This window comes from Athene noctua, chromosome 5 (assembly GCF_965140245.1).
Source record: "Athene noctua chromosome 5, bAthNoc1.hap1.1, whole genome shotgun sequence".
In the NCBI taxonomy this organism is placed as follows: domain Eukaryota; kingdom Metazoa; phylum Chordata; class Aves; order Strigiformes; family Strigidae; genus Athene; species Athene noctua.
This window is the reverse complement of record NC_134041.1, coordinates 7,356,744-7,375,930: the sequence shown is the minus strand read 5'-3', so window position 1 is coordinate 7,375,930 and position 19,187 is coordinate 7,356,744. Positions and strand designations below refer to the sequence as shown.

Sequence of the window (19,187 nt, the reverse complement as noted above, 5' to 3'; positions counted from 1 at the left end):
AGAAAATAAAGCTAGTTTTCCAGACCTGAAATTGGATCACATTAAGCTTATATATTGAAAATAGATTTATGAGGGCTTCTGCATATCGTTTGCAATGCCTTTGGAGTGACTGAATGCAACACTTTAATAAAATAATGAAAAAGATCTTTGTTTCCTAAAATGTCTTGATACAACAAAGGTCAGCTTGTCCAGAAAGGTTGCCAGGTTCAGAATGTACTATTATCACATGTCACAATGGATCTCAAGTACACTGGAAACAAATACCTTTCCAATCCTCACTTCATTTGCAATGCTTTATTTTCTAATTATGATGTTATTCAGGGGGAGATAGATATGAAAAATAGCATGTGTGTGTGTGTGTATATATATGTGTATGTTACAGATATAAATCCAGCTTGGTGTGTATATTGCAGTGAAGTTTGTATAATTACACTAAGAAATACATAATTTATAACTCCTACATAATGTATCTGGAATTCTTTTTTTAGTGCTCTAGTGGTAGTAATTTGATATCCTCCAGTTGCACTGGTGCAAAGAGCTGCTTACTACTGTACAATTCTTAATCAGAAACTAAATTTCACTGTTTAAGAATTCCATTGTGTAATGTTCTTTTAGTAAGATTTGCTCTGTCTTGTATTTCAGACATGTAATAGAAGTAGATAGACACGTTGAGTTGCTATATAATACCAAACCACGCGGAATTTTTTGTAGAACATAGCACCTTGATGAATTCCCATAGCATTTTGTAATGCACTCTCTCAGTAACCATCCTTTTTTCTTTCCAAGTCATGCGTGTTTGAGAGGGAGAAGTATATATTAGCGTATGTGCAACTCTGTCTGTTTTAAACGTTATTCAGCCAGAGAGACAGGATATGATGCTGTAGGGGTTTCAGTTTAGTGGTTGTAATCCCTTGGAAGTGGTTAGCAGTTTGCATGCTGTTGTAGATGGAGCCACGCTTCCAGAGTTGTTCATTTCAGAGGTACTGCACATCTCCTGGCAATTGGATGATAGACATTTAGAGTAAATGAGAATTCCCATTAGAAGTTAAAGACAATTTAAAACCCTGCCTCACAGTTTCATTTTTCATTATATAATATATTGGTTTAAATTTATTTTGCCATCAAGAAACCAAAATAAATTCTGTGGAAGTTTTTTATTTATCTCCTTTAGTAAATGCTTTCTTAAAAACAATCATAAAAAACACAGTAATTTTTATTGGAACAGATACAAGAATTACTTTTAGTCATGTTGATTTTGTTTTGGAGTGATTTTGGGTTTCTTGGTTTTGTTTTCAGCTGAAAAATACAGCATTCCCCTTTTGTTTACTTAATTAAAGCCCCTATCTATAGCAACTTGTTTTTTCATGAGTCACGTTTATTTACTAGCCCTTCTTGCTCATTTGAAGCCTAGAAACACTAACTTGTATGTACTGGTGCCTCTTCCCAGATGTTTCTGCTTTCCTCAGAGGATAATTTGGTTCTTGAGGCTGAGTCCCCTGTGCTAGGTGCTGCTGCCAGCCTTTTGCAGAGTATGGTTCTAGCCTGTGCGAGGAGTGGCAGTGGAGCCCAGGCCTCAGACCTGCAGGCAGGAGTGTTTAGTCTGTATGCTCAGCTCTTTGCAGTTTGTCCTTCAGATTCATCTCCTCTTTCAGCATGGATAAGGTGTCAGTCTGGTGCAGCACTGCCTTGAACCTTCGTTAGTTTGGTTACGGGAAGTCCTCAACCTCAAGCTATGGTCTGGTGTTAGGGCTTTATAATCGTAAAACAGTGGAGGGATTTTGAAGGAAAAATGGCATTTTTTACTATAGGTTGTATGCATGTGAGTTATAATAAATTGTAAAGTTGTTAATTAAGGCAAGTATTAATTACTGTTCAGTTTCCATCACTTTATTTTTCCTCCGGCCCCTCTGCCATCAAGCTCCCTGCTGTGTTGCTTTACTTGTTTTGAAATTGAAAGCTAATGATTTCTGTTGTGGTTTTAGTAGTTGTACTGTTGTAATAGTAATCCCATGATTATCCTTGTCTGTTGGCTATAAGCTTGGCAGGAGGTCTGGTGAATAGAAAAATGAGAACTTCTGTCCGTCTGAATGGGTACTTTGAAGCAGTTGGATTGTTAATATAGAGCTGCCATATATGCCCTGGTGCATCAACTCTGTGGTGGAATACAATAAATGCTGCTGTTACTTTTGTAGTGAAAATGCAAATCTGGTAACTACTTGAAATGGCCTTGTGATTGCCCTGGTTTTGGGGATACTCTGGGTGAGGGTGGATCTATCCCACCCACAGTTTTGTGTATTTTTTACCCAGCCTGGTTTTAATTAAATGAGGTGGTAGCTAATATGGAGTAGATCTGTAAAGAAGCTCATGTAGATGTTCTGAAGAGTTAACTGAGTGAATAATACATGCCTGCAACTGTAATGTGGAAAGATGGATACAAAATCAAACATCGTATAAGGTGTGAGAGTGATTGTTTGGCAGACTGCCATGGACTAGTCTGAGGAAGTTTTGGATGCTGGTAGCTGCTACTCACAGTGATAGTAAGTGAAGTATTACGTCCCTTGCCAATATGAAAAAGTTCTTTCCAAATTACTTGCTGATGTGTTTCAATAAAAAGATGCTGAGTATGGTCAGAACTTTGAGTGTGGAATTTTGTATGTTTTTCTCAACATTGGCATTGCTACAGATGTGCCATCAAGTTGCATTCATGGTCTTGAATATTCTGTGTCTCTCTGTGGCTCTTGGTGCAGTGGTGACTGGGTTTGTATTGCTTTTCCAAAGAGTATGTGCTTATTTGCTCTTGAAGAATATCCATCTGGCAAGGTTGTTCCCAGGTGAATATTGCTTTGCATCTCTTGCTACAGAAGCAGGATGCTTGGGTTTTCGGGATGCTGGTATGGTGTTTGGTACTTGGCAGTTCTTGGTTCTTAGTGATGACAGTGGAATGAGGCCAGACAGATGCAGCTAACTTCCCCAAGCCACATATGTCTGCCTTCCCTGAGACTGGATGCTAATACCAGTTTTTTGATCTGAGATTAGCCAAACGATATGAAGCATATATTAGGAATTGTAACTTCACTGTTTCTGATGAAAGCACCTAACTGACTTTTTAAAGGACTTTATAGAGCTGCTTAGGGTTTAAAGTCAAGGGTAACCCAGCATAATTGAGAAGAGACTAAGTATTGACCTCCTGCAGCGCTGCTTTAGATGCATCATGCACACTTACGGTATTTCCTAAATAATGTCAATTGTCTGATGTCAGGTGCTGGAACTTAATATAAGGAAGGGCACCTCTCTGTTCATTCTGAGATTACCTCTTTAGAAAGGAAGTTGTGATATTTTGAAAATTAAATTCCATGCTTTTGAGAAGGATAGGTTTTTTGGAAGGTTTTTCTGACAGCTATGCTTTCTCTACGAGCTTTTAAAACACAGTTCTATGCTTAAAACGTGTTAACAGTGCAGTGGGTTGAATTTGACCATGTCAGGTAGGTAACAGCAACTTATCAGTGGGGTCTTGACTTGGAAAGACATGACAGGAAAGGCTGACAGTCCTGGTCAGTGCAGAAATGTTTGTGGGGCAAGCCCAAAGAGGCTTTTTGATTTGGGTTTGCTGGTTGAAAAGGGCACTAGAGAGGTGGCTAGGAAGACACTTGCTTGATTCTTCCCATGCTCTCCACATAGCAGGCTCTTGCATGCTCTTACAATTAACGAATTGCAGCACAACTACCTAATCCCAATAGTTTGTCCTCTTAATAGGGGTAACCTAGTGGAGCTTGCACTGTGCGAGCTGCTTGTGTCAAAAGGAGAAATTTATAACGCTGTGGCTCCTGGTAGCAAAGTGCTAAACAGCTGAGTTGCAGATTCCACTCAGGATTTTTTTTTCGTGTTTCTATTGGCTGAAAAAATTCCTGTTAAGGCATCCCAAGTGTGTGAGCCTTGAAGCTCCATCTCCTGAAACGGAAAAAATAAGTAGTCGTCCCCTTCTGCTGCAGCACTTGGCATCAGTCACAAGTGGATTGCTTTGTCATCCCAGTGGGCAGTACCACACGTCTCAGAGCTGTACGGTGTTGTACAGCTTCACTTTGCCTAGCCTCTTTCACACAGAAAATACTTCAGAAAAGGGTGCAGAATTTGATTCAGTTTAGCAGTTCATGCGCTTCATACATTTTAAGGTTAGAAAGAATTATTATGGTCATGTTGGAACCAAGAAGCTCACCAAGTAATTTTAATATCAGGCCTGTAGTTTCTATTTGGGTAAGAACAGATGGGAAGGGAAAAAGGAAGTATAAATGAAGAAGAGGAGATTAGTGAGGGTAGGTGGGAACTGCAAAAGCAAATGAGTGGAGTTGAGATAGAAAGGTTCCAGCAGCTATTTTAGATAAGAGAAAATCATCTTCTTAAACACCAATGGCTACACTGGTTTGAGCTCACTAGCAAGATGCCCGAGTTTGTGCATTAGCAGTGTCTTTACTGAGCAGGCAATAGTGTCACAGCACAGGCTGACAGAGAAATGCTTTTGCACGTGGGCAGGATCAATGATTTTGAGCAGTTGATAACATCTGATGTGGCTCTATTAATCATATTAGTCCTTCAGTTTGACGAGTAGCTAGTTTTCATCGAGTATGCTCAGCTGGGCGTTACAGAAATTGTAGCCACTATAAGGGTTCTGGAATTTGATCCGGGTTGATGGTGTCAGTTCTGGCTTGGGTGTGTCTGTAAAATTACAAATCAGCTTGGCAGGATAGTGGCAAGCTGCGAATGAGCTGCACCCTGCCATGGGGCGCCTGGGCTGCCAAAGCCTGTCACCTTTTAACAGAGAACTTGAGAATTTGGTTTGTGCAGCACCTTGTGGGTACAGAAAAAAAAAATAAAATCCACTAAGGTGCCCACAAATTTGAATAGCAACGAAACTCCTGAACTTAGTCGGAATATAAAAGGACCCTTTTGTTTACAGACCTGCCAGTAACCATATTTAAAACTGGAGGTCCCAAGGTCACTTGGTGGTGATTGTGCCACAGTGATCTGGAGGGATGTAATGTAGCATGGGCATGTCTCCAGAGTGAGGGCAGGAATAGCTGTAGTATTCTCATGCTCGCACTGGCTTCGTGGAGAGTGGCTATGACTTGGGACTTTCTTAGGGGTTCACTGTAAAAGACAGACTTGAAAGGACTCATTGGTTAACCTTTCCTTTGCTGGCCAAAACTGTACCTACTGTATTTATTTTCTTGCATCTTTAAATGCTTGTGTATGAGTTTTAGGCTCTTTTGCAGTATAAAAATAGAAAAGGCTTTACTTGAAGATCATACTTGTGTGGCTGAGAATATCAAAGTTGCACTTCCATGACTCGTGTTTTTACTTACTTAAAACCTAGTGTTTGTGTGTCTGTATGTGTCTCGTGTGTGTAAAAGGGAGAAACCCTCCAGTTACTGTCCAGTTGATGTGCATGTTTCCAACATGCACATCGCTGCCTTGAGTTCAAATACAAACACTCCATTATGAGGTGGTGGAGAAGAGCAGAAGCTCCTACTTAGCAGTCTCTCTGTCTGCAGGTGGGAAGGCCTGGGATTACTGCGGCAGCCCAGGAGGTCTGCATGAGTATCTCAAACCCATGCAATTCCTCATGAGTGGCATGATCAACCACACCATGGTCTCTGAAATTACTTGTGTTTTTCTTTGAGAGCAAATCAACACTATTAATATTCACATCTTCCTATGGAGAATTGTGGTCCGTTGTTCTGTACATTATTTGCATGCTGTTGTCATTTGATAAAAGGAATCACACCATGGTTCTTTACTTCAATGTTAAATGCTGCATTAGATGCTATAATAATCTAATCAACATTCAGATTCATTCAGCCATTCCAATGTAAACATTTTTGGAAATTAAGAGCATCAAAGAGTAAGAATGTGAGTAAAAATTAGTGATACTTCTCCCCTGTGTGTCTCAGAGTTGCGTTTTACATTAAGTATACTAATTAAATAAACACTCTTTTGTGTAATTCTTAAAATGACCGAGATCTTCAATATGTGTCTGAGCAGGCACCCCGGTGGTTTGCCTAAATGGAAGGACAACCAGTGGGCCTTAATTGTTTGACCAGGTGCATCTCTCTCCTTTAGTCACAGTTGGATCTAAAAGTTCTGTCAACAGCAGCTTCTGCAGTGGAAACCCTTCAAGTATCTGGAAGACACTAAAACCAGGCTTTCTTTGGGTGCTTTTGTAGTATTAGAGGGAGGTTGCAGGTAGCAGCAGTACTGGCCTGAGCTATCCTTTCTCTTCCTTGGCTATCCCCAGGATGTGTAATCCCTTCCATTACACTGCCTCTACTACTTGAAACAGGCAGATGTCCATGAAAAAGGCAGACCACAGAAATGATTGAGGCTAACCTCCCTCCCTGCTCCCCACAAGAGTTGGCACATCTGTGGTTGTACTTGCTGTCCTGGTAACCCTTGCAGGCATGGCTCAGGCAGGCAGGCACAGAAATGAAGATGTGTGTGTGTGTTTCTACAGAACTGACTTCCTACCAGCGATAGTCACTGAGTACATGTATCACCAAAGGTGGATCAACTGGAGATACTCATGGCTTTGGTGGCTCTGGTCTACAGCAGCTACTCCTTAACAGGTTACACACTTGTGCACAGGAGGTAACCTGAGCCCCTGTGTGCAGCAAATCATTGTTTCTTGTGTGATTAATAGACATTAGCACTTCAGGAAACAAAGTGAGTTTAATATGATTTTTGTTCCCTTCTGAAAAACTCTTTAAATTCTTCATAAAGCTTTCAATCTACTGAAGTAACGAGCGTTTTTCTTCATAGGTAACGTTGTTGGCAACCTGGGACACTCCTTTTTCAGCCAGAGCTTCCTTGGAAGCAAAGAACATGGAGGGTTCTTGTATGTTGCGGCTACATATCAGTCCCTGCAAGACCTGGTGCTCCCAACCCCACCGTACTTGTTTGGCATCCTCATTCAAAAATGGGAGACTCCCTGGGCTAAAGTGTTCCCCATTCGGCTGATGTTGAGACTTGGAGCTGAATACAGACGTAAGTAACATTCAGTCTTTTAGCTGCAGTTATTTCTGCAGGAGAATATATTCTGATCTAGAGCACACACACACCCAGCCCTAAATTGTTACCTGTCAAAGCCACACAAGCTTAAACAGGCAAGTAAAAATTATGTTTTATACCCACATTACATCCAGCTAACAGCACAGCAGTACTGAGGTTGTGATACGACCTACAGCCTTTTTACAACTGTACTAGTTATCAGGGAGATTTTTGTGGAGACAAATCAGTTCTGAGCAGCTGTTTGTAGTTCACTCAGTGACCCAAAATAGTTATGTGCAGAACAAGCCTGATTTAGCTGGTGTAGTTAGGACAAGGGAGAGCCTTTGAGATGTGAAGCTCTTTTCCATGGTGAAATGAAAGAGCATTTGCTTTTAGTTTTTTAAAACCACACTTATTTTCGAGAGAATAACAATATGTGTGCAGGGGCAACTGATGTGCCAATTTGTCACAAAAATTCTGTGGCAACTAGTAACAAATAAGCTGGAGAGAGTGTTTCAGCTGAACAAAATCTTAGCAGTTAGCATGCAATTAGCATAAAGTTAGGATAAAATATTTTGAAAAAGACACTTGCCATTGCTGAAGCAAAGAGATTATTATTGGAAGTCTGTCCATGATGATGGGCCAAAAATCTGCTGTCTTGCTCATCTGCTATTCTAACTGGCCAGTTGGTAAATCTGAATTACTATTAAAATGGTCTGGTGTTACGTTTTTTAAAACTTTTTAACAAAGTAAATTCTGGAATGTGCTTTATAGGAATTTGTAAATTTAACTAATTTTCCTTAAATGTTTAGGGAACACTGGGAATTTTTCATAAAATACCTGCATTACTGGAGAGGAAAAAGAAAATCTTCAAAATTTGCTTGCTGAGGATGAGGACTAATGTTAAACTTGTCCAGAGAAACATTAGTGTTAAAGATGTGTATGTTTTTGTGTGTGTCCATGAGGTTTTTAAGTAGTGTATTTATTCCCATCAATATTTAGAAAAACAAAGATGCTCATATTTTGGATGTGACATCTGGTTTTGAGCACAGAAACGAATGTTTTGATATTCACAAACTGAAGTACCTGCTGTGAGTCTGTTGGGAAGCTGGGGTTTGAATCATTTCTACAGCTGTGGTTTGGATTTAGGCATATTCACTTGTGCTGTGACAGTTGTGACTGCAGGTCACTTCCTCAGTCCCCTCTCGAAAGGGGCTGCATTTGTGTCCCAGCTTTCCTTGGATACATCCTCTTTTCTGGTAGAATTGTCAGATTTCAGCCATTTGTCCCATTCTGCTGGACGTGCAGCAGATCAGATGCAGGCATCACTCTGGGTTGCTGGATGTCCAGAAAATGTCCGCTGAGCATCTGCAGAGCAACCGTAGAGCTCAGGCTCGGGGAATTCAGTGCATCTGGGGCGTAGCTGAGCTGCTGTGTGCAGCCAGGGTGGCAGACATGGGAAAATTCAGCACTTCTCAGTGCCTGAGGACGCTGCATGAGTTGGTCAGCTGTGTGGGGGGTGTGTGTGTGTAGGAGCTGTCATGCTTTCCAGATACTGCATCAGTGTGCAGAAGCTGGGGCTTATTTCTATCAGGAAATCCCGATGATGTTATTCAAACCTGCCAAGCATTTTGCAGCCCCTTCTGACTACACTGGGAACTTTGAAGATGTGTGGCATTTTGGGAAATCGGGCTGAGTGTTTGCCAGAGGATAGTTTAGGAATCTTCCTTCAAACGTGCATTTAGAAAACCTTGGCATTACATATTACTGCATGAGTCATGTTTCAAGCACTGCTATGGCTTCTGCTGCAACATAATGTAATGCAGCCAGATCCATACACTACACTTTCAATTGCATCATAGATGTTTTACAAGTACAGCTAAGTCAGCCAAGGAATGCAGATACTTTGCATTGCTGACATACCATAAATGTCCTTTTAATTGTTTTTTATGTACTCCTGTAGAGAATTTGCCCTGTTCTTATGAAAACATGAAAAGAGAAAATGAAATAATCTGTGTTTTCGCTTGAATGTCACACATGTCACCCGCAGAAGCTAAAGGTTTATGATGCTATAGTGGTGAGCAGCAGTGTGGCCATAAAAAAGGAAGAAGCCATTTCCGAGAAGTAGCCTGAGAAAAGCATTTAGAAAGGTCATCTTTGCAGTCAGTCTGGATTGCTAGGTTCAGTCTTGCAGTGTGGCACTTGTAAATTCCACGTTAATTCCTCTTACTGTTTCTAGCATGGTGGGCAAGGAGCCATGACGCATGTAAGATGCATTATGATGTTAAAACCTTCTTCCCTTTTGCTTTTTAAACTCTGGTCTTCTTTCCAGTCTCTCTTTTTGCTGCTGCTTACAATATTCAACTGAGCAGATTGTATTTGAGTCTGGTTTTGCAGAACCTCAGTATGTAAATTTCAATCTGACCTTTTCTGTTTTTTATTTTGTCCTAGTTTATCCATGCCCACTTTTTAGTGTCAGATTCCGTAAGCCTTTGTTTGGAGAGACTGGACACACGATTATGAACCTTCTTGCAGTAAGTGTTGGGACTGAGTTTGCATGTTCTGTTGGTGTGAATAGATCAATTTGGGGAGAACTGTAGTCCTGTTGCACAGAGTAGTAGCTGGCAGACTTAGAAGATGACAAGAGGAAATAGTGAGCTTTTGAGTGAATTTACCTCCTGTTACTGATACTGGATGTTAGCTTTCAACGACACAGTGAATTGTAACAAGGTACCCAAGGTACCCAAATCAACACCCAAAACCTGGCCACTTGAGAATGTTTGGATCTGGAACCAAGTGCATTAGTTGCTCGGATTCCTTCCTCGGAAGTGCTGGGTCATCACAGTGTGCAGTTACAGCTCTGATTATACAGTCCTTCAACTGAAGCGAAGTTATTAGCTCTTCCTACTTTGGTAATATTTTCAATATAGAAAATTCTCTTCAATGCATGACTCAATCTCACTGCTAGAAAAACTAATAACTCTATCCAGTAATGTATCAGAACACAGAGAGCAGATTTTCTTACATACAGTGATGACATTCAAGGCTGGAGAATATTAATTTTAATCTAAGAAAATCGGTGAATTGACTAACAGTCATGATGATGTTTCTTCACTTGCGTATTTTATTTTGATTACATAGGTTACAAGCTGTGATGTCTCCATCCCTTCCTGCCTTTCAGTCACTGATGACAATTATTTTAATGGGCTAACTAGTAGTCACTAGGATAGTCATGAAACCTACAGTCTTAATGATGATGATCATGTCTAACTTTTAAAAACTTGTTTTAATTACCAGGACTTCAGAAATTACCAGTACACACTGCCTGTGGTCCAAGGTTTAGTGGTTGATATGGAAGTCAGAAAAACCAGCATTAAAATTCCTAGCAACAGATACAATGAGGTAATGCTTATAAGAAATACATTTGTGTACAGTTTCTTTGTGGTTGAAGGACCTGGAATCTAAAGGAATTTTATTTTGTTAACTACCACTAGGGAAAACTGCCTCAAAAGCAAATGATAAATGCATGATGAACACATCTTTTGGAAGGGAGTGAGGGGGGCTCCACAAGAAGAATGCAATTAAATTCAGTATTAATTAAACTCTTAAAGTCTTTTTCTTCAGGTTTTATAACTGTTTACATAGAAAATGTAATACTGGTTTCATTTGAGCAAGTAAGTTGACAAAATTTACACCTGAGGTAAACTAGGAGGAAAAAGTGCATTAGCTCTTCTCGTCTGTGTTGGGTGTGCATACTCAAAACCTTTATTAGTATTTGTTGGATTTCTGTTTCTGTAAAATTTCTCTCAACATTTAAATTTTATACTTGATTTCTGGTGTGAGAAAGTCAGTGTCTTTAGGATTTGATGCTGTTGAGAAAGCTGGGTGAGAATGTATTTGAACAATAATGAAAGAGCAGGGGAGAAGGCGATTGATTTCATGTTCTGTCTGAAGAGGAGGGGTAACTTGGTATTTTGAAACCAATCAGCAGCTGGGGTGAGAGCAAAGCTCCTGGGGAAGATGGTATTTGTAAAAGTTCTTGTAATATCAGAGCAGAGTTCTTGTAATATCAGAGCAGAATACAGCTTTATCTCAAGAGAGAATTTCCTTGCAAGAAGCATTTGATTAAAACAACAGCGAGAATAAAGAAATAAATTGAAAAAAGGGAAAAAGCATTCTTACGTGAGGGTTGAAAAAGATGAAACTGATGAAGCAAGAAGAGAAAGGGTCTGTTAAAAGGTGTATTAATTCTTGATGCAGTTGTAAGAAAATGGAAAAGGTCAGTGAAGTTCGCACGAATTGAATACGGATTGGCACATAAGATGCAGTTTAGTAAGTGTTAGCTGGGCCTGGAGTTGGCAGGTGTGTTGGCTTCGGTTTTGTGTCGGACACGGCACTAAGCTGGACTGTGAGGAAATTCCTGTCTTGTGCAGTTTAGCAAAATGTCTGCATCATGCTTGGGTTCGCTTTCCAGTGTGAGGCAAAGGTTCAACTTTTTAAATGAAGGAAGTGTTATTTATTTAACATTATTGTTTACAATCCAGTTGAAAGGTTGAATTACTGGATAGTTTTTCCTCTGAATTTAGTTTGAATTAAACCACAAGACCTTTACTTTTTTCCCCATGTAAAGCAGTATTTAATTAGAAAAGAGTGTCACTCAAACTGTCTAGAAAGTGAAAAACTCATTTTAAATCTCATGCACGGATTAAATATGGAGAATTCACATGGTAATTAACAAATTAAACATTAACATGTAGTTTTGCTATTCAGTACATACTTTTATTTCAAAAATTATTTAAATTTTCTACAACTTACAGTGATACTTAGTTGCTTGGTTAGTCCCTCAGCAAAGGTGACATTTTTTTAATCAGCTGCCTTGTTACAAAGCACAGTTGCCATGTCTAGTTGTTTCTTGTTAACTAAAGGCAACTACTGGGCTCCATAAAGATGGCTGCTGTTGAGCTAAAATCTTGATTCTGGAGCATGGCATGATAAACTAGATAATGAAATACACTGCTGTCTGATGCAAAATCTTAATTAAGTTTCCTCCCCAAACATTACACCTGTGCACATTTGTCATTAGTGAGCATCAGCTAATGTTCCTGATGCTATAATTAAGGTTTTATGTTAGACTGAGAGAGACAAATGTGTTGTGTGTAGCGTGCATGCTTATCAGCTACAGGAAGCAGAGGATGGGAGTATGAGTGCTGTTAAGAGATGTCAAATAATTCAGCGTTTTCCTTCTCATCAGGGTTTTCACTGGGGAGTGTGTGTGTAATTTAATTTGCCTTTTTTTCTTTCAAGCAAACATATAATTTTTGGTTTTGAAACAAATTCCAGAGATAGATGACTCCTTCAGTTTTCTTTTGGATCAAAAATCTCATAGTCTGAGCTTCCATGAAGAGGGAGAGAGGAGAAAAGGAAAGAAGTTATATAATTTACAAGAATGTTTTGTCAAGACGTGTATCTAGGTGTATGTTAGATGATAATCAGCAAAACTGAAGTGCAGATATGTCACAAATGTTTTTGGATACATTTTGGAGGCCTCCTTCACAGAGAATTAAAATTGTTTCTGGATGTCTGTGATTCAGATCTTTTAAAAAAGTCTTCAGATTGAGAACGTTGATCCCAATTTCACCAGTTCATGCAGGTGAAGCACAGACACACTAAAACTTTGGTGTCAGGTCATGGTAGAACCGGGATTAAATGCTGCAAGGTCTGAGTGCCAGTCTAGCACTGAACTATGGAGGCAGCATTTATGATTTATGTCATAAGCAACTGTAAGTGGTAAACGTCAGATATTTCCTACCAATGTTTTTCTAATGTTTTTTCCTGTGAGTTTATTTTTTTAAAACATCTGGAAATAATAGCTTTTCCAACCTGTATAGCTCAGCTATCCCTTACACCATTTCTCCTAATTACATAAAAGGTGGCACTTTAAAGCACCTAGACCTGATCTGAACCCTCTTTTCAAAAGCAGTTTATGGCTCTGAGTCCTAAAATCTGACATGAGAATATGATCACTGTTGAGAAGCTTGCTCTGTCCAATTAAACTGTTCCAAGAATCCCCTGTTTACGGTAGTGCTTGACGAACGGCATAGAAGTGGTGAACCTTTTTGTTTGCAGATGATGAAAGCCATGAACAAATCCAACGAGCATGTTCTAGCAGGGGGAGCGTGCTTCAATGAGAAGGCAGACTCACATCTGGTGTGTGTTCAGAATGATGACGGGAATTACCAGACGCAGGCCATCAGCATCCACAATCAGCCGCGGAAGGGTGAGAACGGGGGTTCCCGAGGAGGCCGTTCCCTCCCGGCGAGCCGTGTGACTTCTTTGCTGCTTGTGTTACCATTCCACCATGTGGCTTTGTGAATCGGTCAGAACTGAGTTTGTCTGCATTTCGCTGAGTTTCTGTTAGATATTCAGAGAAAATCAGTTTAGCTGCTGGCACTACTGAATGGGCAGCTTTGTGAGTTAGACGTGCCACGCAAGGAATAGTAACACGTTGCTCTATCTGCCCTTTGCCCCCTTGGTGTTTTATTCCCCTTGCAGAACCCCTGATCTCAGATGTCAGGGAGCAGCACGCTGTGCGGTTTGCCTCCTGTGTGCAGTCCACATCATGCTTCTTTAGGTCAATGTGCTGTTCAGAATTTGTCTGAGAGGTGTTTTAGCAACTTCATAGATCACACAGTCATAAAATAAAGCACATAACAGCTTGCTGCCTTGTAAATAGGGTAATACTGCTTGCACAACACTGCTCAGGCAGCGCTGCGGCGCTTCAGAGGTCGCAGTGCTGTAACCAGCTCAGGCAACGTCTCTACATTAATAATGAGAGCAGTCTTTGGCTTTATTGGAGACTGCAGGTGAGGCTGTGGTTGCCTGTGCTTGACCTATACTATGTGAAAGGAGGAAGATTAGGTTTAACGTCAGAGAAAGGTAAATAGGAATAACCAACAACAGCAGCATTTTACTAAGGCATCTTCAAGAAACTCCTTGTGTTCACCTCGATGAGACCATCTAATTTCCAGGCGCTTTTTTTGTGAGAGCGGGCTGAAAGGCTGCAGCAGCTGTGTGCTGAGAACTTAAATGTTGTCGTTTTGGGGACAGTTTCTGGCAAAGACATTTATACTGTCTCCAAATGAGATCAAGCAAGAGAGAGGCCAACGTTTATGTTTTGCAAGTATCCCCAGTCACTCCAGTGAGTATACTGGCGTGGGATGTCACTCAGGGCTGACGGTCTTACCTGGCTTCTGTTCATTTTACATATGAGACAAGAAGAGGGATGTCCAAGCAGGAATTTCATGATGCTTAGTGGCAATTTAAGAGAATTTTACTTTAAATCAAGTGGCTTTGAGCTGTGGCCTTGCCTGTGGGTTGGTGTTACAGTGTGATCCATAAACAGCTCGCTCAGTCTTTGCCAGCTGTGTGGGAACATTTAGAAGTTAATTATGTACTTGGTTACCCTAAATTAGTAGTCCTGAAACTTAGAGGTGTATGTGGGGAGAGGGAGAGTGATGAAATGTAAGCATTCATTAAGGTTGACAAAAACTGGTGTCCAGTTTAGAAGATAGCTGGGTGATTTGCCCTTCCATATGCAAGCCTGTGATGTGCATAAAAGTCACCATAATTCTAAGCAGCGTTCGTCCTGATTTAGCTTAATTACCCCTCCGGATGATAGAGCTGTGATACCTGATTCTTGTATATTCTTGTTGTGATGAAGCCTCCCTAAATCATTCCTCGTTGTTGTTGCAGTGACTGGTGCCAGCTTCTTTGTGTTCAGTGGAGCTTTAAAATCCTCTTCAGGCTACCTTGCCAAATCCAGTATAGTAGAAGGTAAGAACTGAACTGATTGCTTCCCTCTTAACACGGCTCAGCTCTCTCGTTATCAGGGCTTTGCTGTTATGCCCTGGGCATTTGAATCATGCTGCTGCTTCAGCTTTATCCTACTTTTTAGAAAAAAAACACCACCCTCTTTGCTTTAATGAGGAGGAACTTGTCCAGATGCTGTAGAACAGGGACACAAGAAAATGAGGGTAAGATATGAAATACCTGGCTTGTGAGCCTGGGCTCATTGTACTGATTTGGGTTGAGGAGTGAGGAAATTGTTAGCCTAAGAAATATGGAATGTGTAATCGACCAGGAGAGGAAGCCCTGCTAAACTTACTCTGTTCCCAAATAGCTCTGCATTATGCAAGATTATGAATGTGCCTTGTTTTTGTACTTGTGTGTGGGCAGATGAGAACATGACAAGTCGAGATGGTTGAGCTGGTACCTCTTTGATTTGGTTTGTTCTTCTTTTGCCGTGCACACTGGATTGAAAGCCATTACTGCCTTTAGCTGAGCTACAGAACTTTGTAGTCTAACCTCACCACGGATGTGACAGTGCAGACAGTCGTGTTTTAAGTGTGCTCCTGCCAGTTTGTGAGCGAGGTACGCAGGAAAGCCGTGCGTGCAGTTAGCACAGCTCCACCGAGGAGCAGGAACTCCTTCCACTGCGCTGGCTTGAGAGCTTGGAGCTGTATGAGAGTGCAGTCCGTGGGTGAGCGGTCAGAGCCAGGGCTGACAGGCAGCCATCTCGCTGTAAGTCAGTGTATGTAGGGCATCATAACATTTTCTGTGTCTCAACTGGTGGTTTAGTGTAAGGCAGAGGTACGTGTGGATTCAGGCAAGGAGCCTGTTGGGGAAGTGTACCATTGCTGAGTCATTTTGGCAGCAATTTAGCCTCGTCCAGTTCGGATTTTTGGACTAGATGATCTTCAAGGTCCTTTCCAACCTAGATGATTCTGTGAAATTCTGTCTTTTGCTGCTGTCAGGCAGGCACTGACTTCTCAAAAACTGTCAGCGCTGGAGTGCTGCTTCCAGTGCCAGCAGAGGTGATGGCTGAATGGAGGGGGGTCACACGGCATTTCTGAGGGTTGCCTAGAGCAGGTGTCATGTTTTGAGGCAAACTAATGTGGCTGTTGCTGTAGCTGACTTTACCTGGGCATTGGACTTGACATTATCCTTGTGTTTTCCCTAGTCAGTGCTCCTCAGTGCTACGTCTTAGGAATCTGAGAGTTCAGGGACGGCGTTAGGAAGCATTGCTGCCCAAGACTTAAAACAGATGTTTAACCTTTCTGTTGCAAAAGAGGAAAGATGTTTGGGTTTGTTTTTTTTTTTTTTATATAGGCTCTGTTCAGTGTGGCTTATCTTGGCTCATGAGGATTTCTTGATTCCCTAGATGGAGTAATGGTCCAGATAACTGCTGAGAACATGGACTCTTTGAGGCAAGCCTTGAGAGAGATGAAAGACTTCACCATCACTTGTGGCAAAGTAGATGCTGAAGATCCTCAGGAACACGTTCATATTCAGTGGGTAGAAGATGATAAAAATTTTAGTAAGGGGTAAGTAGAGGAGCAATCACTTGACATTGGATGGTGACAGTTTGTTAAAATTTTTTATCGATCTTACAAGGTGCATGAGTCTTTATCAATAGGAATGAGAAGTCTGTGCCTCTATTTTGAGTGATAAGATGCAATTAAATGTAATGAACGTGGAATTGAGATACCAGAGCTTTGGGGCATCAATTTAGAAAGCTGTCAATGCTATGGATTTCTTGCCATTGCTAATATCCAGTTATTGGAAACCACTAATTTGTCTCCAACACTCAGTGCTGAACCCTGCATATTGTGGTCACTTTGCTCTCTTGGTGCTTGGTTTGCATTAAGTAGTGCTGGAAATAAAATTGCTGAACATGAAGAGTGTATCTGGACTTTTGATAGTTAAGCCAAAAGAAAGGTGTATATGGCAGCTTAAGTATTTATGGCAGTAAAGTGCTGTTACGATGGGTACAATGTTTAAGGACTCGGCATCTAGAAAGAAGGCTCACTCTGTAGTTTCAGGTGCTCTGGCTCAGTTTTAGGTTCTGTAATTAAATTCTGGGCTGTGTTTCAGGTATTGCTGGCCTACCCTGAGGTTACAAATGAATAAAAATCAAATCTGTATGAAACGCCTCATGGCTGTGTTAGCACCTTACGAGCTCTCGGCTCTGGCGTGAAGCTTTGCTGAACACCTTCAGGAAGGTCCTTCCTGCACCTGGTTTGTGCATATTGCCAGGGTGGGTGTTGGGGTAGGAGCTGCAGGGGATGGAAGGGAGGGTGCTGCCTCTCTGCCTGTCCCTCCTGCTCAGTCCCGCAGGAGCCCATTCCAGAAAGGCTGCTCACTGTGCAGCTCCAGGCACAGCACCAGTGTCACAATTAGCAGTTGCATTCAAGATCACTGGTTTTGGCACTCTGAGAGAAGCCTTTGGGTTTCCCTCTGGGGCTAATTTTGGTCTGTGCCCTATTAAGCCGAGGTGGTAAGTTGCTGTGTAGTCACAGTTCAAATTGCAGAACACTCATGAATTATGAAAAAACCTGCAGCGAGGCAGTTGGAGGATTCAGGTGTAGCAGAGGAGCTGCTCTTTGATCCCATGTAGTTCTCCTTTGCCATGGTCTCTGTTCAGCTCCTGTCTTTTGCTAAGTTGGAACTTACCCTTTTCTCTCCATTTCACAGTGTTGTAAGCCCTATTGATGGCAAATCAATGGAGTCTATAACAAGCGTGAAGATATTTCATGGCTCAGAGTACAAGGCAAACGGAAAGGTCATCCGGTGGACAGAGGTGAGTCAGTCAAATTGAGCTGCACATAAACCAGCACTTGGCATGTTGGGATTGCAGCTACAGCCTACTCTTCTTTCCACCTGCTCTCTCTACTCACCAAAATTAAAGCAGCAAATTCTCCAGAACAAACCTGTACTGTCGTTCCTACCTGCAAGGAAAGATTCAGTACAGCATCGTGCAGAATCCAATGTCCTGTCACTGATGGGCAGCTCAGGCTGCACCAGCCCCCCATCTTCTCATATACGGGTGTTGAACATGGCGGGGGGAACCAGAAAAATACTTGTTTACTGTGTTACCCACGGTTTCATCTGCATTTGTGTTAAAATCTACCTTTGTAAATGGAGACAAATCTTAATAATTATTTTTAAAAGATGTTATTTTGAGCCACCTTCTCTAAAATGTTGCAAGTTAAAAAGGAAGTGCTGTGGCATAAATCACTTGCAGAAACTGCTTGCATAGCTGATGCTACCTGGGGCTCTGCCAGCACACAAATGCGAATGTTGAAAGATTTCTTCAAGTGTTTCACCTAACCTGCCCGGGAGGAACCAAGTTACTCACGCTGCAGCTTGCCACCTCAGTTACCTTTCTTCCCAGGTCAGCTGGGCTCAACAGAGATGAGTTCAGTAACGACAGTAGTACAGATCTTCAGGCGGGGATGGCTCCGACTATAAATGTGAATTTTTTTCAAAGTAACATCTGTTTAAAAACAGGTTTTAATTAAAAACTATGTGTACACGTTAGTGAATTTCCATGATGAGGCTTTTGACCAAAACTGAAAGGTTTTTGGGAACAGGACCATTTAAATCTTTCTTTTGAAGGTTTTTAAAATTTTCTTTCCTCCCCCTGAAGGTGGCTTGTCTTCAGGGTCTTTTGCTGGTCTTCCCTGACCAGCTCTTCATTTGTAAAATGTTTTAACATCATGTCAGTAACCTTATTTTCTAGAAAAGCCAAATGTCATATCTTAACTTCTAGGTGTTTTTTCTGGAAAATGATGAGCAACATAATGGTCTGAGTGACCCAGCCGATCACAGCAGATTGACTGAAAACGTGGCAAAGGCTTTCTGTTTAGCTCTCTGTCCTCATCTTAAACTGTTGAAAGAAGATGGAATGACTAAGCTAGGTCTGCGTGTTACACTTGACTCAGATCAAGTAAGTCTTAAATAATTTGTTTCGGTTTAACCTGGGGGTTGTTCCTTTGTTCGTTTGTTCCCCAAAACGGGAATGCCCCACTTCACCCATTCTCTTGGTTGATGAAGTACCAGTATCAGATGTTCTCTAGCAGTGCCGACTGTTGTTCGGTGCTTTGGGCCATCTGTTAGAGCTGGAAGGCTGGTGCTGAGCCTCAGCCACCGCCGGGCTCGGCGCCCCCGTGCCACCAGCAGCACCTGCCCTGTAGTCAGAGCTGAGAGCTGCAGCCCTGCGCCGGGGAGACCCTAAACTGGCCTCTTCACCCACAATTAAAGGCAGGAGCCTATTAAACATATCCTTGGGCCAGCATAAAACAGTGTTC

At 41.5% G+C, this 19,187-nt stretch overlaps 1 protein-coding gene across 5 annotated transcripts in view; it reads left to right on the top strand.

Moving 5' to 3' along the window:
- Positions 1–19,187, top strand: part of ZFYVE9 (zinc finger FYVE-type containing 9) — a 61,933-nt gene that overhangs the window by 39,937 nt on the left and 2,809 nt on the right. For all 5 annotated transcript variants that reach the window (XM_074906207.1, XM_074906205.1, XM_074906206.1 and 2 more), the window contains 8 exons: positions 6,811–7,035; positions 9,490–9,572; positions 10,336–10,440; positions 13,165–13,315; positions 14,791–14,871; positions 16,259–16,421; positions 17,572–17,677; positions 18,650–18,826. In XM_074906207.1, the coding sequence (XP_074762308.1) occupies positions 6,811–7,035; positions 9,490–9,572; positions 10,336–10,440; positions 13,165–13,315; positions 14,791–14,871; positions 16,259–16,421; positions 17,572–17,677; positions 18,650–18,826 (1,091 nt within the window). The remainder of the gene's footprint in view (positions 1–6,810; positions 7,036–9,489; positions 9,573–10,335; positions 10,441–13,164; positions 13,316–14,790; positions 14,872–16,258; positions 16,422–17,571; positions 17,678–18,649; positions 18,827–19,187) is intronic.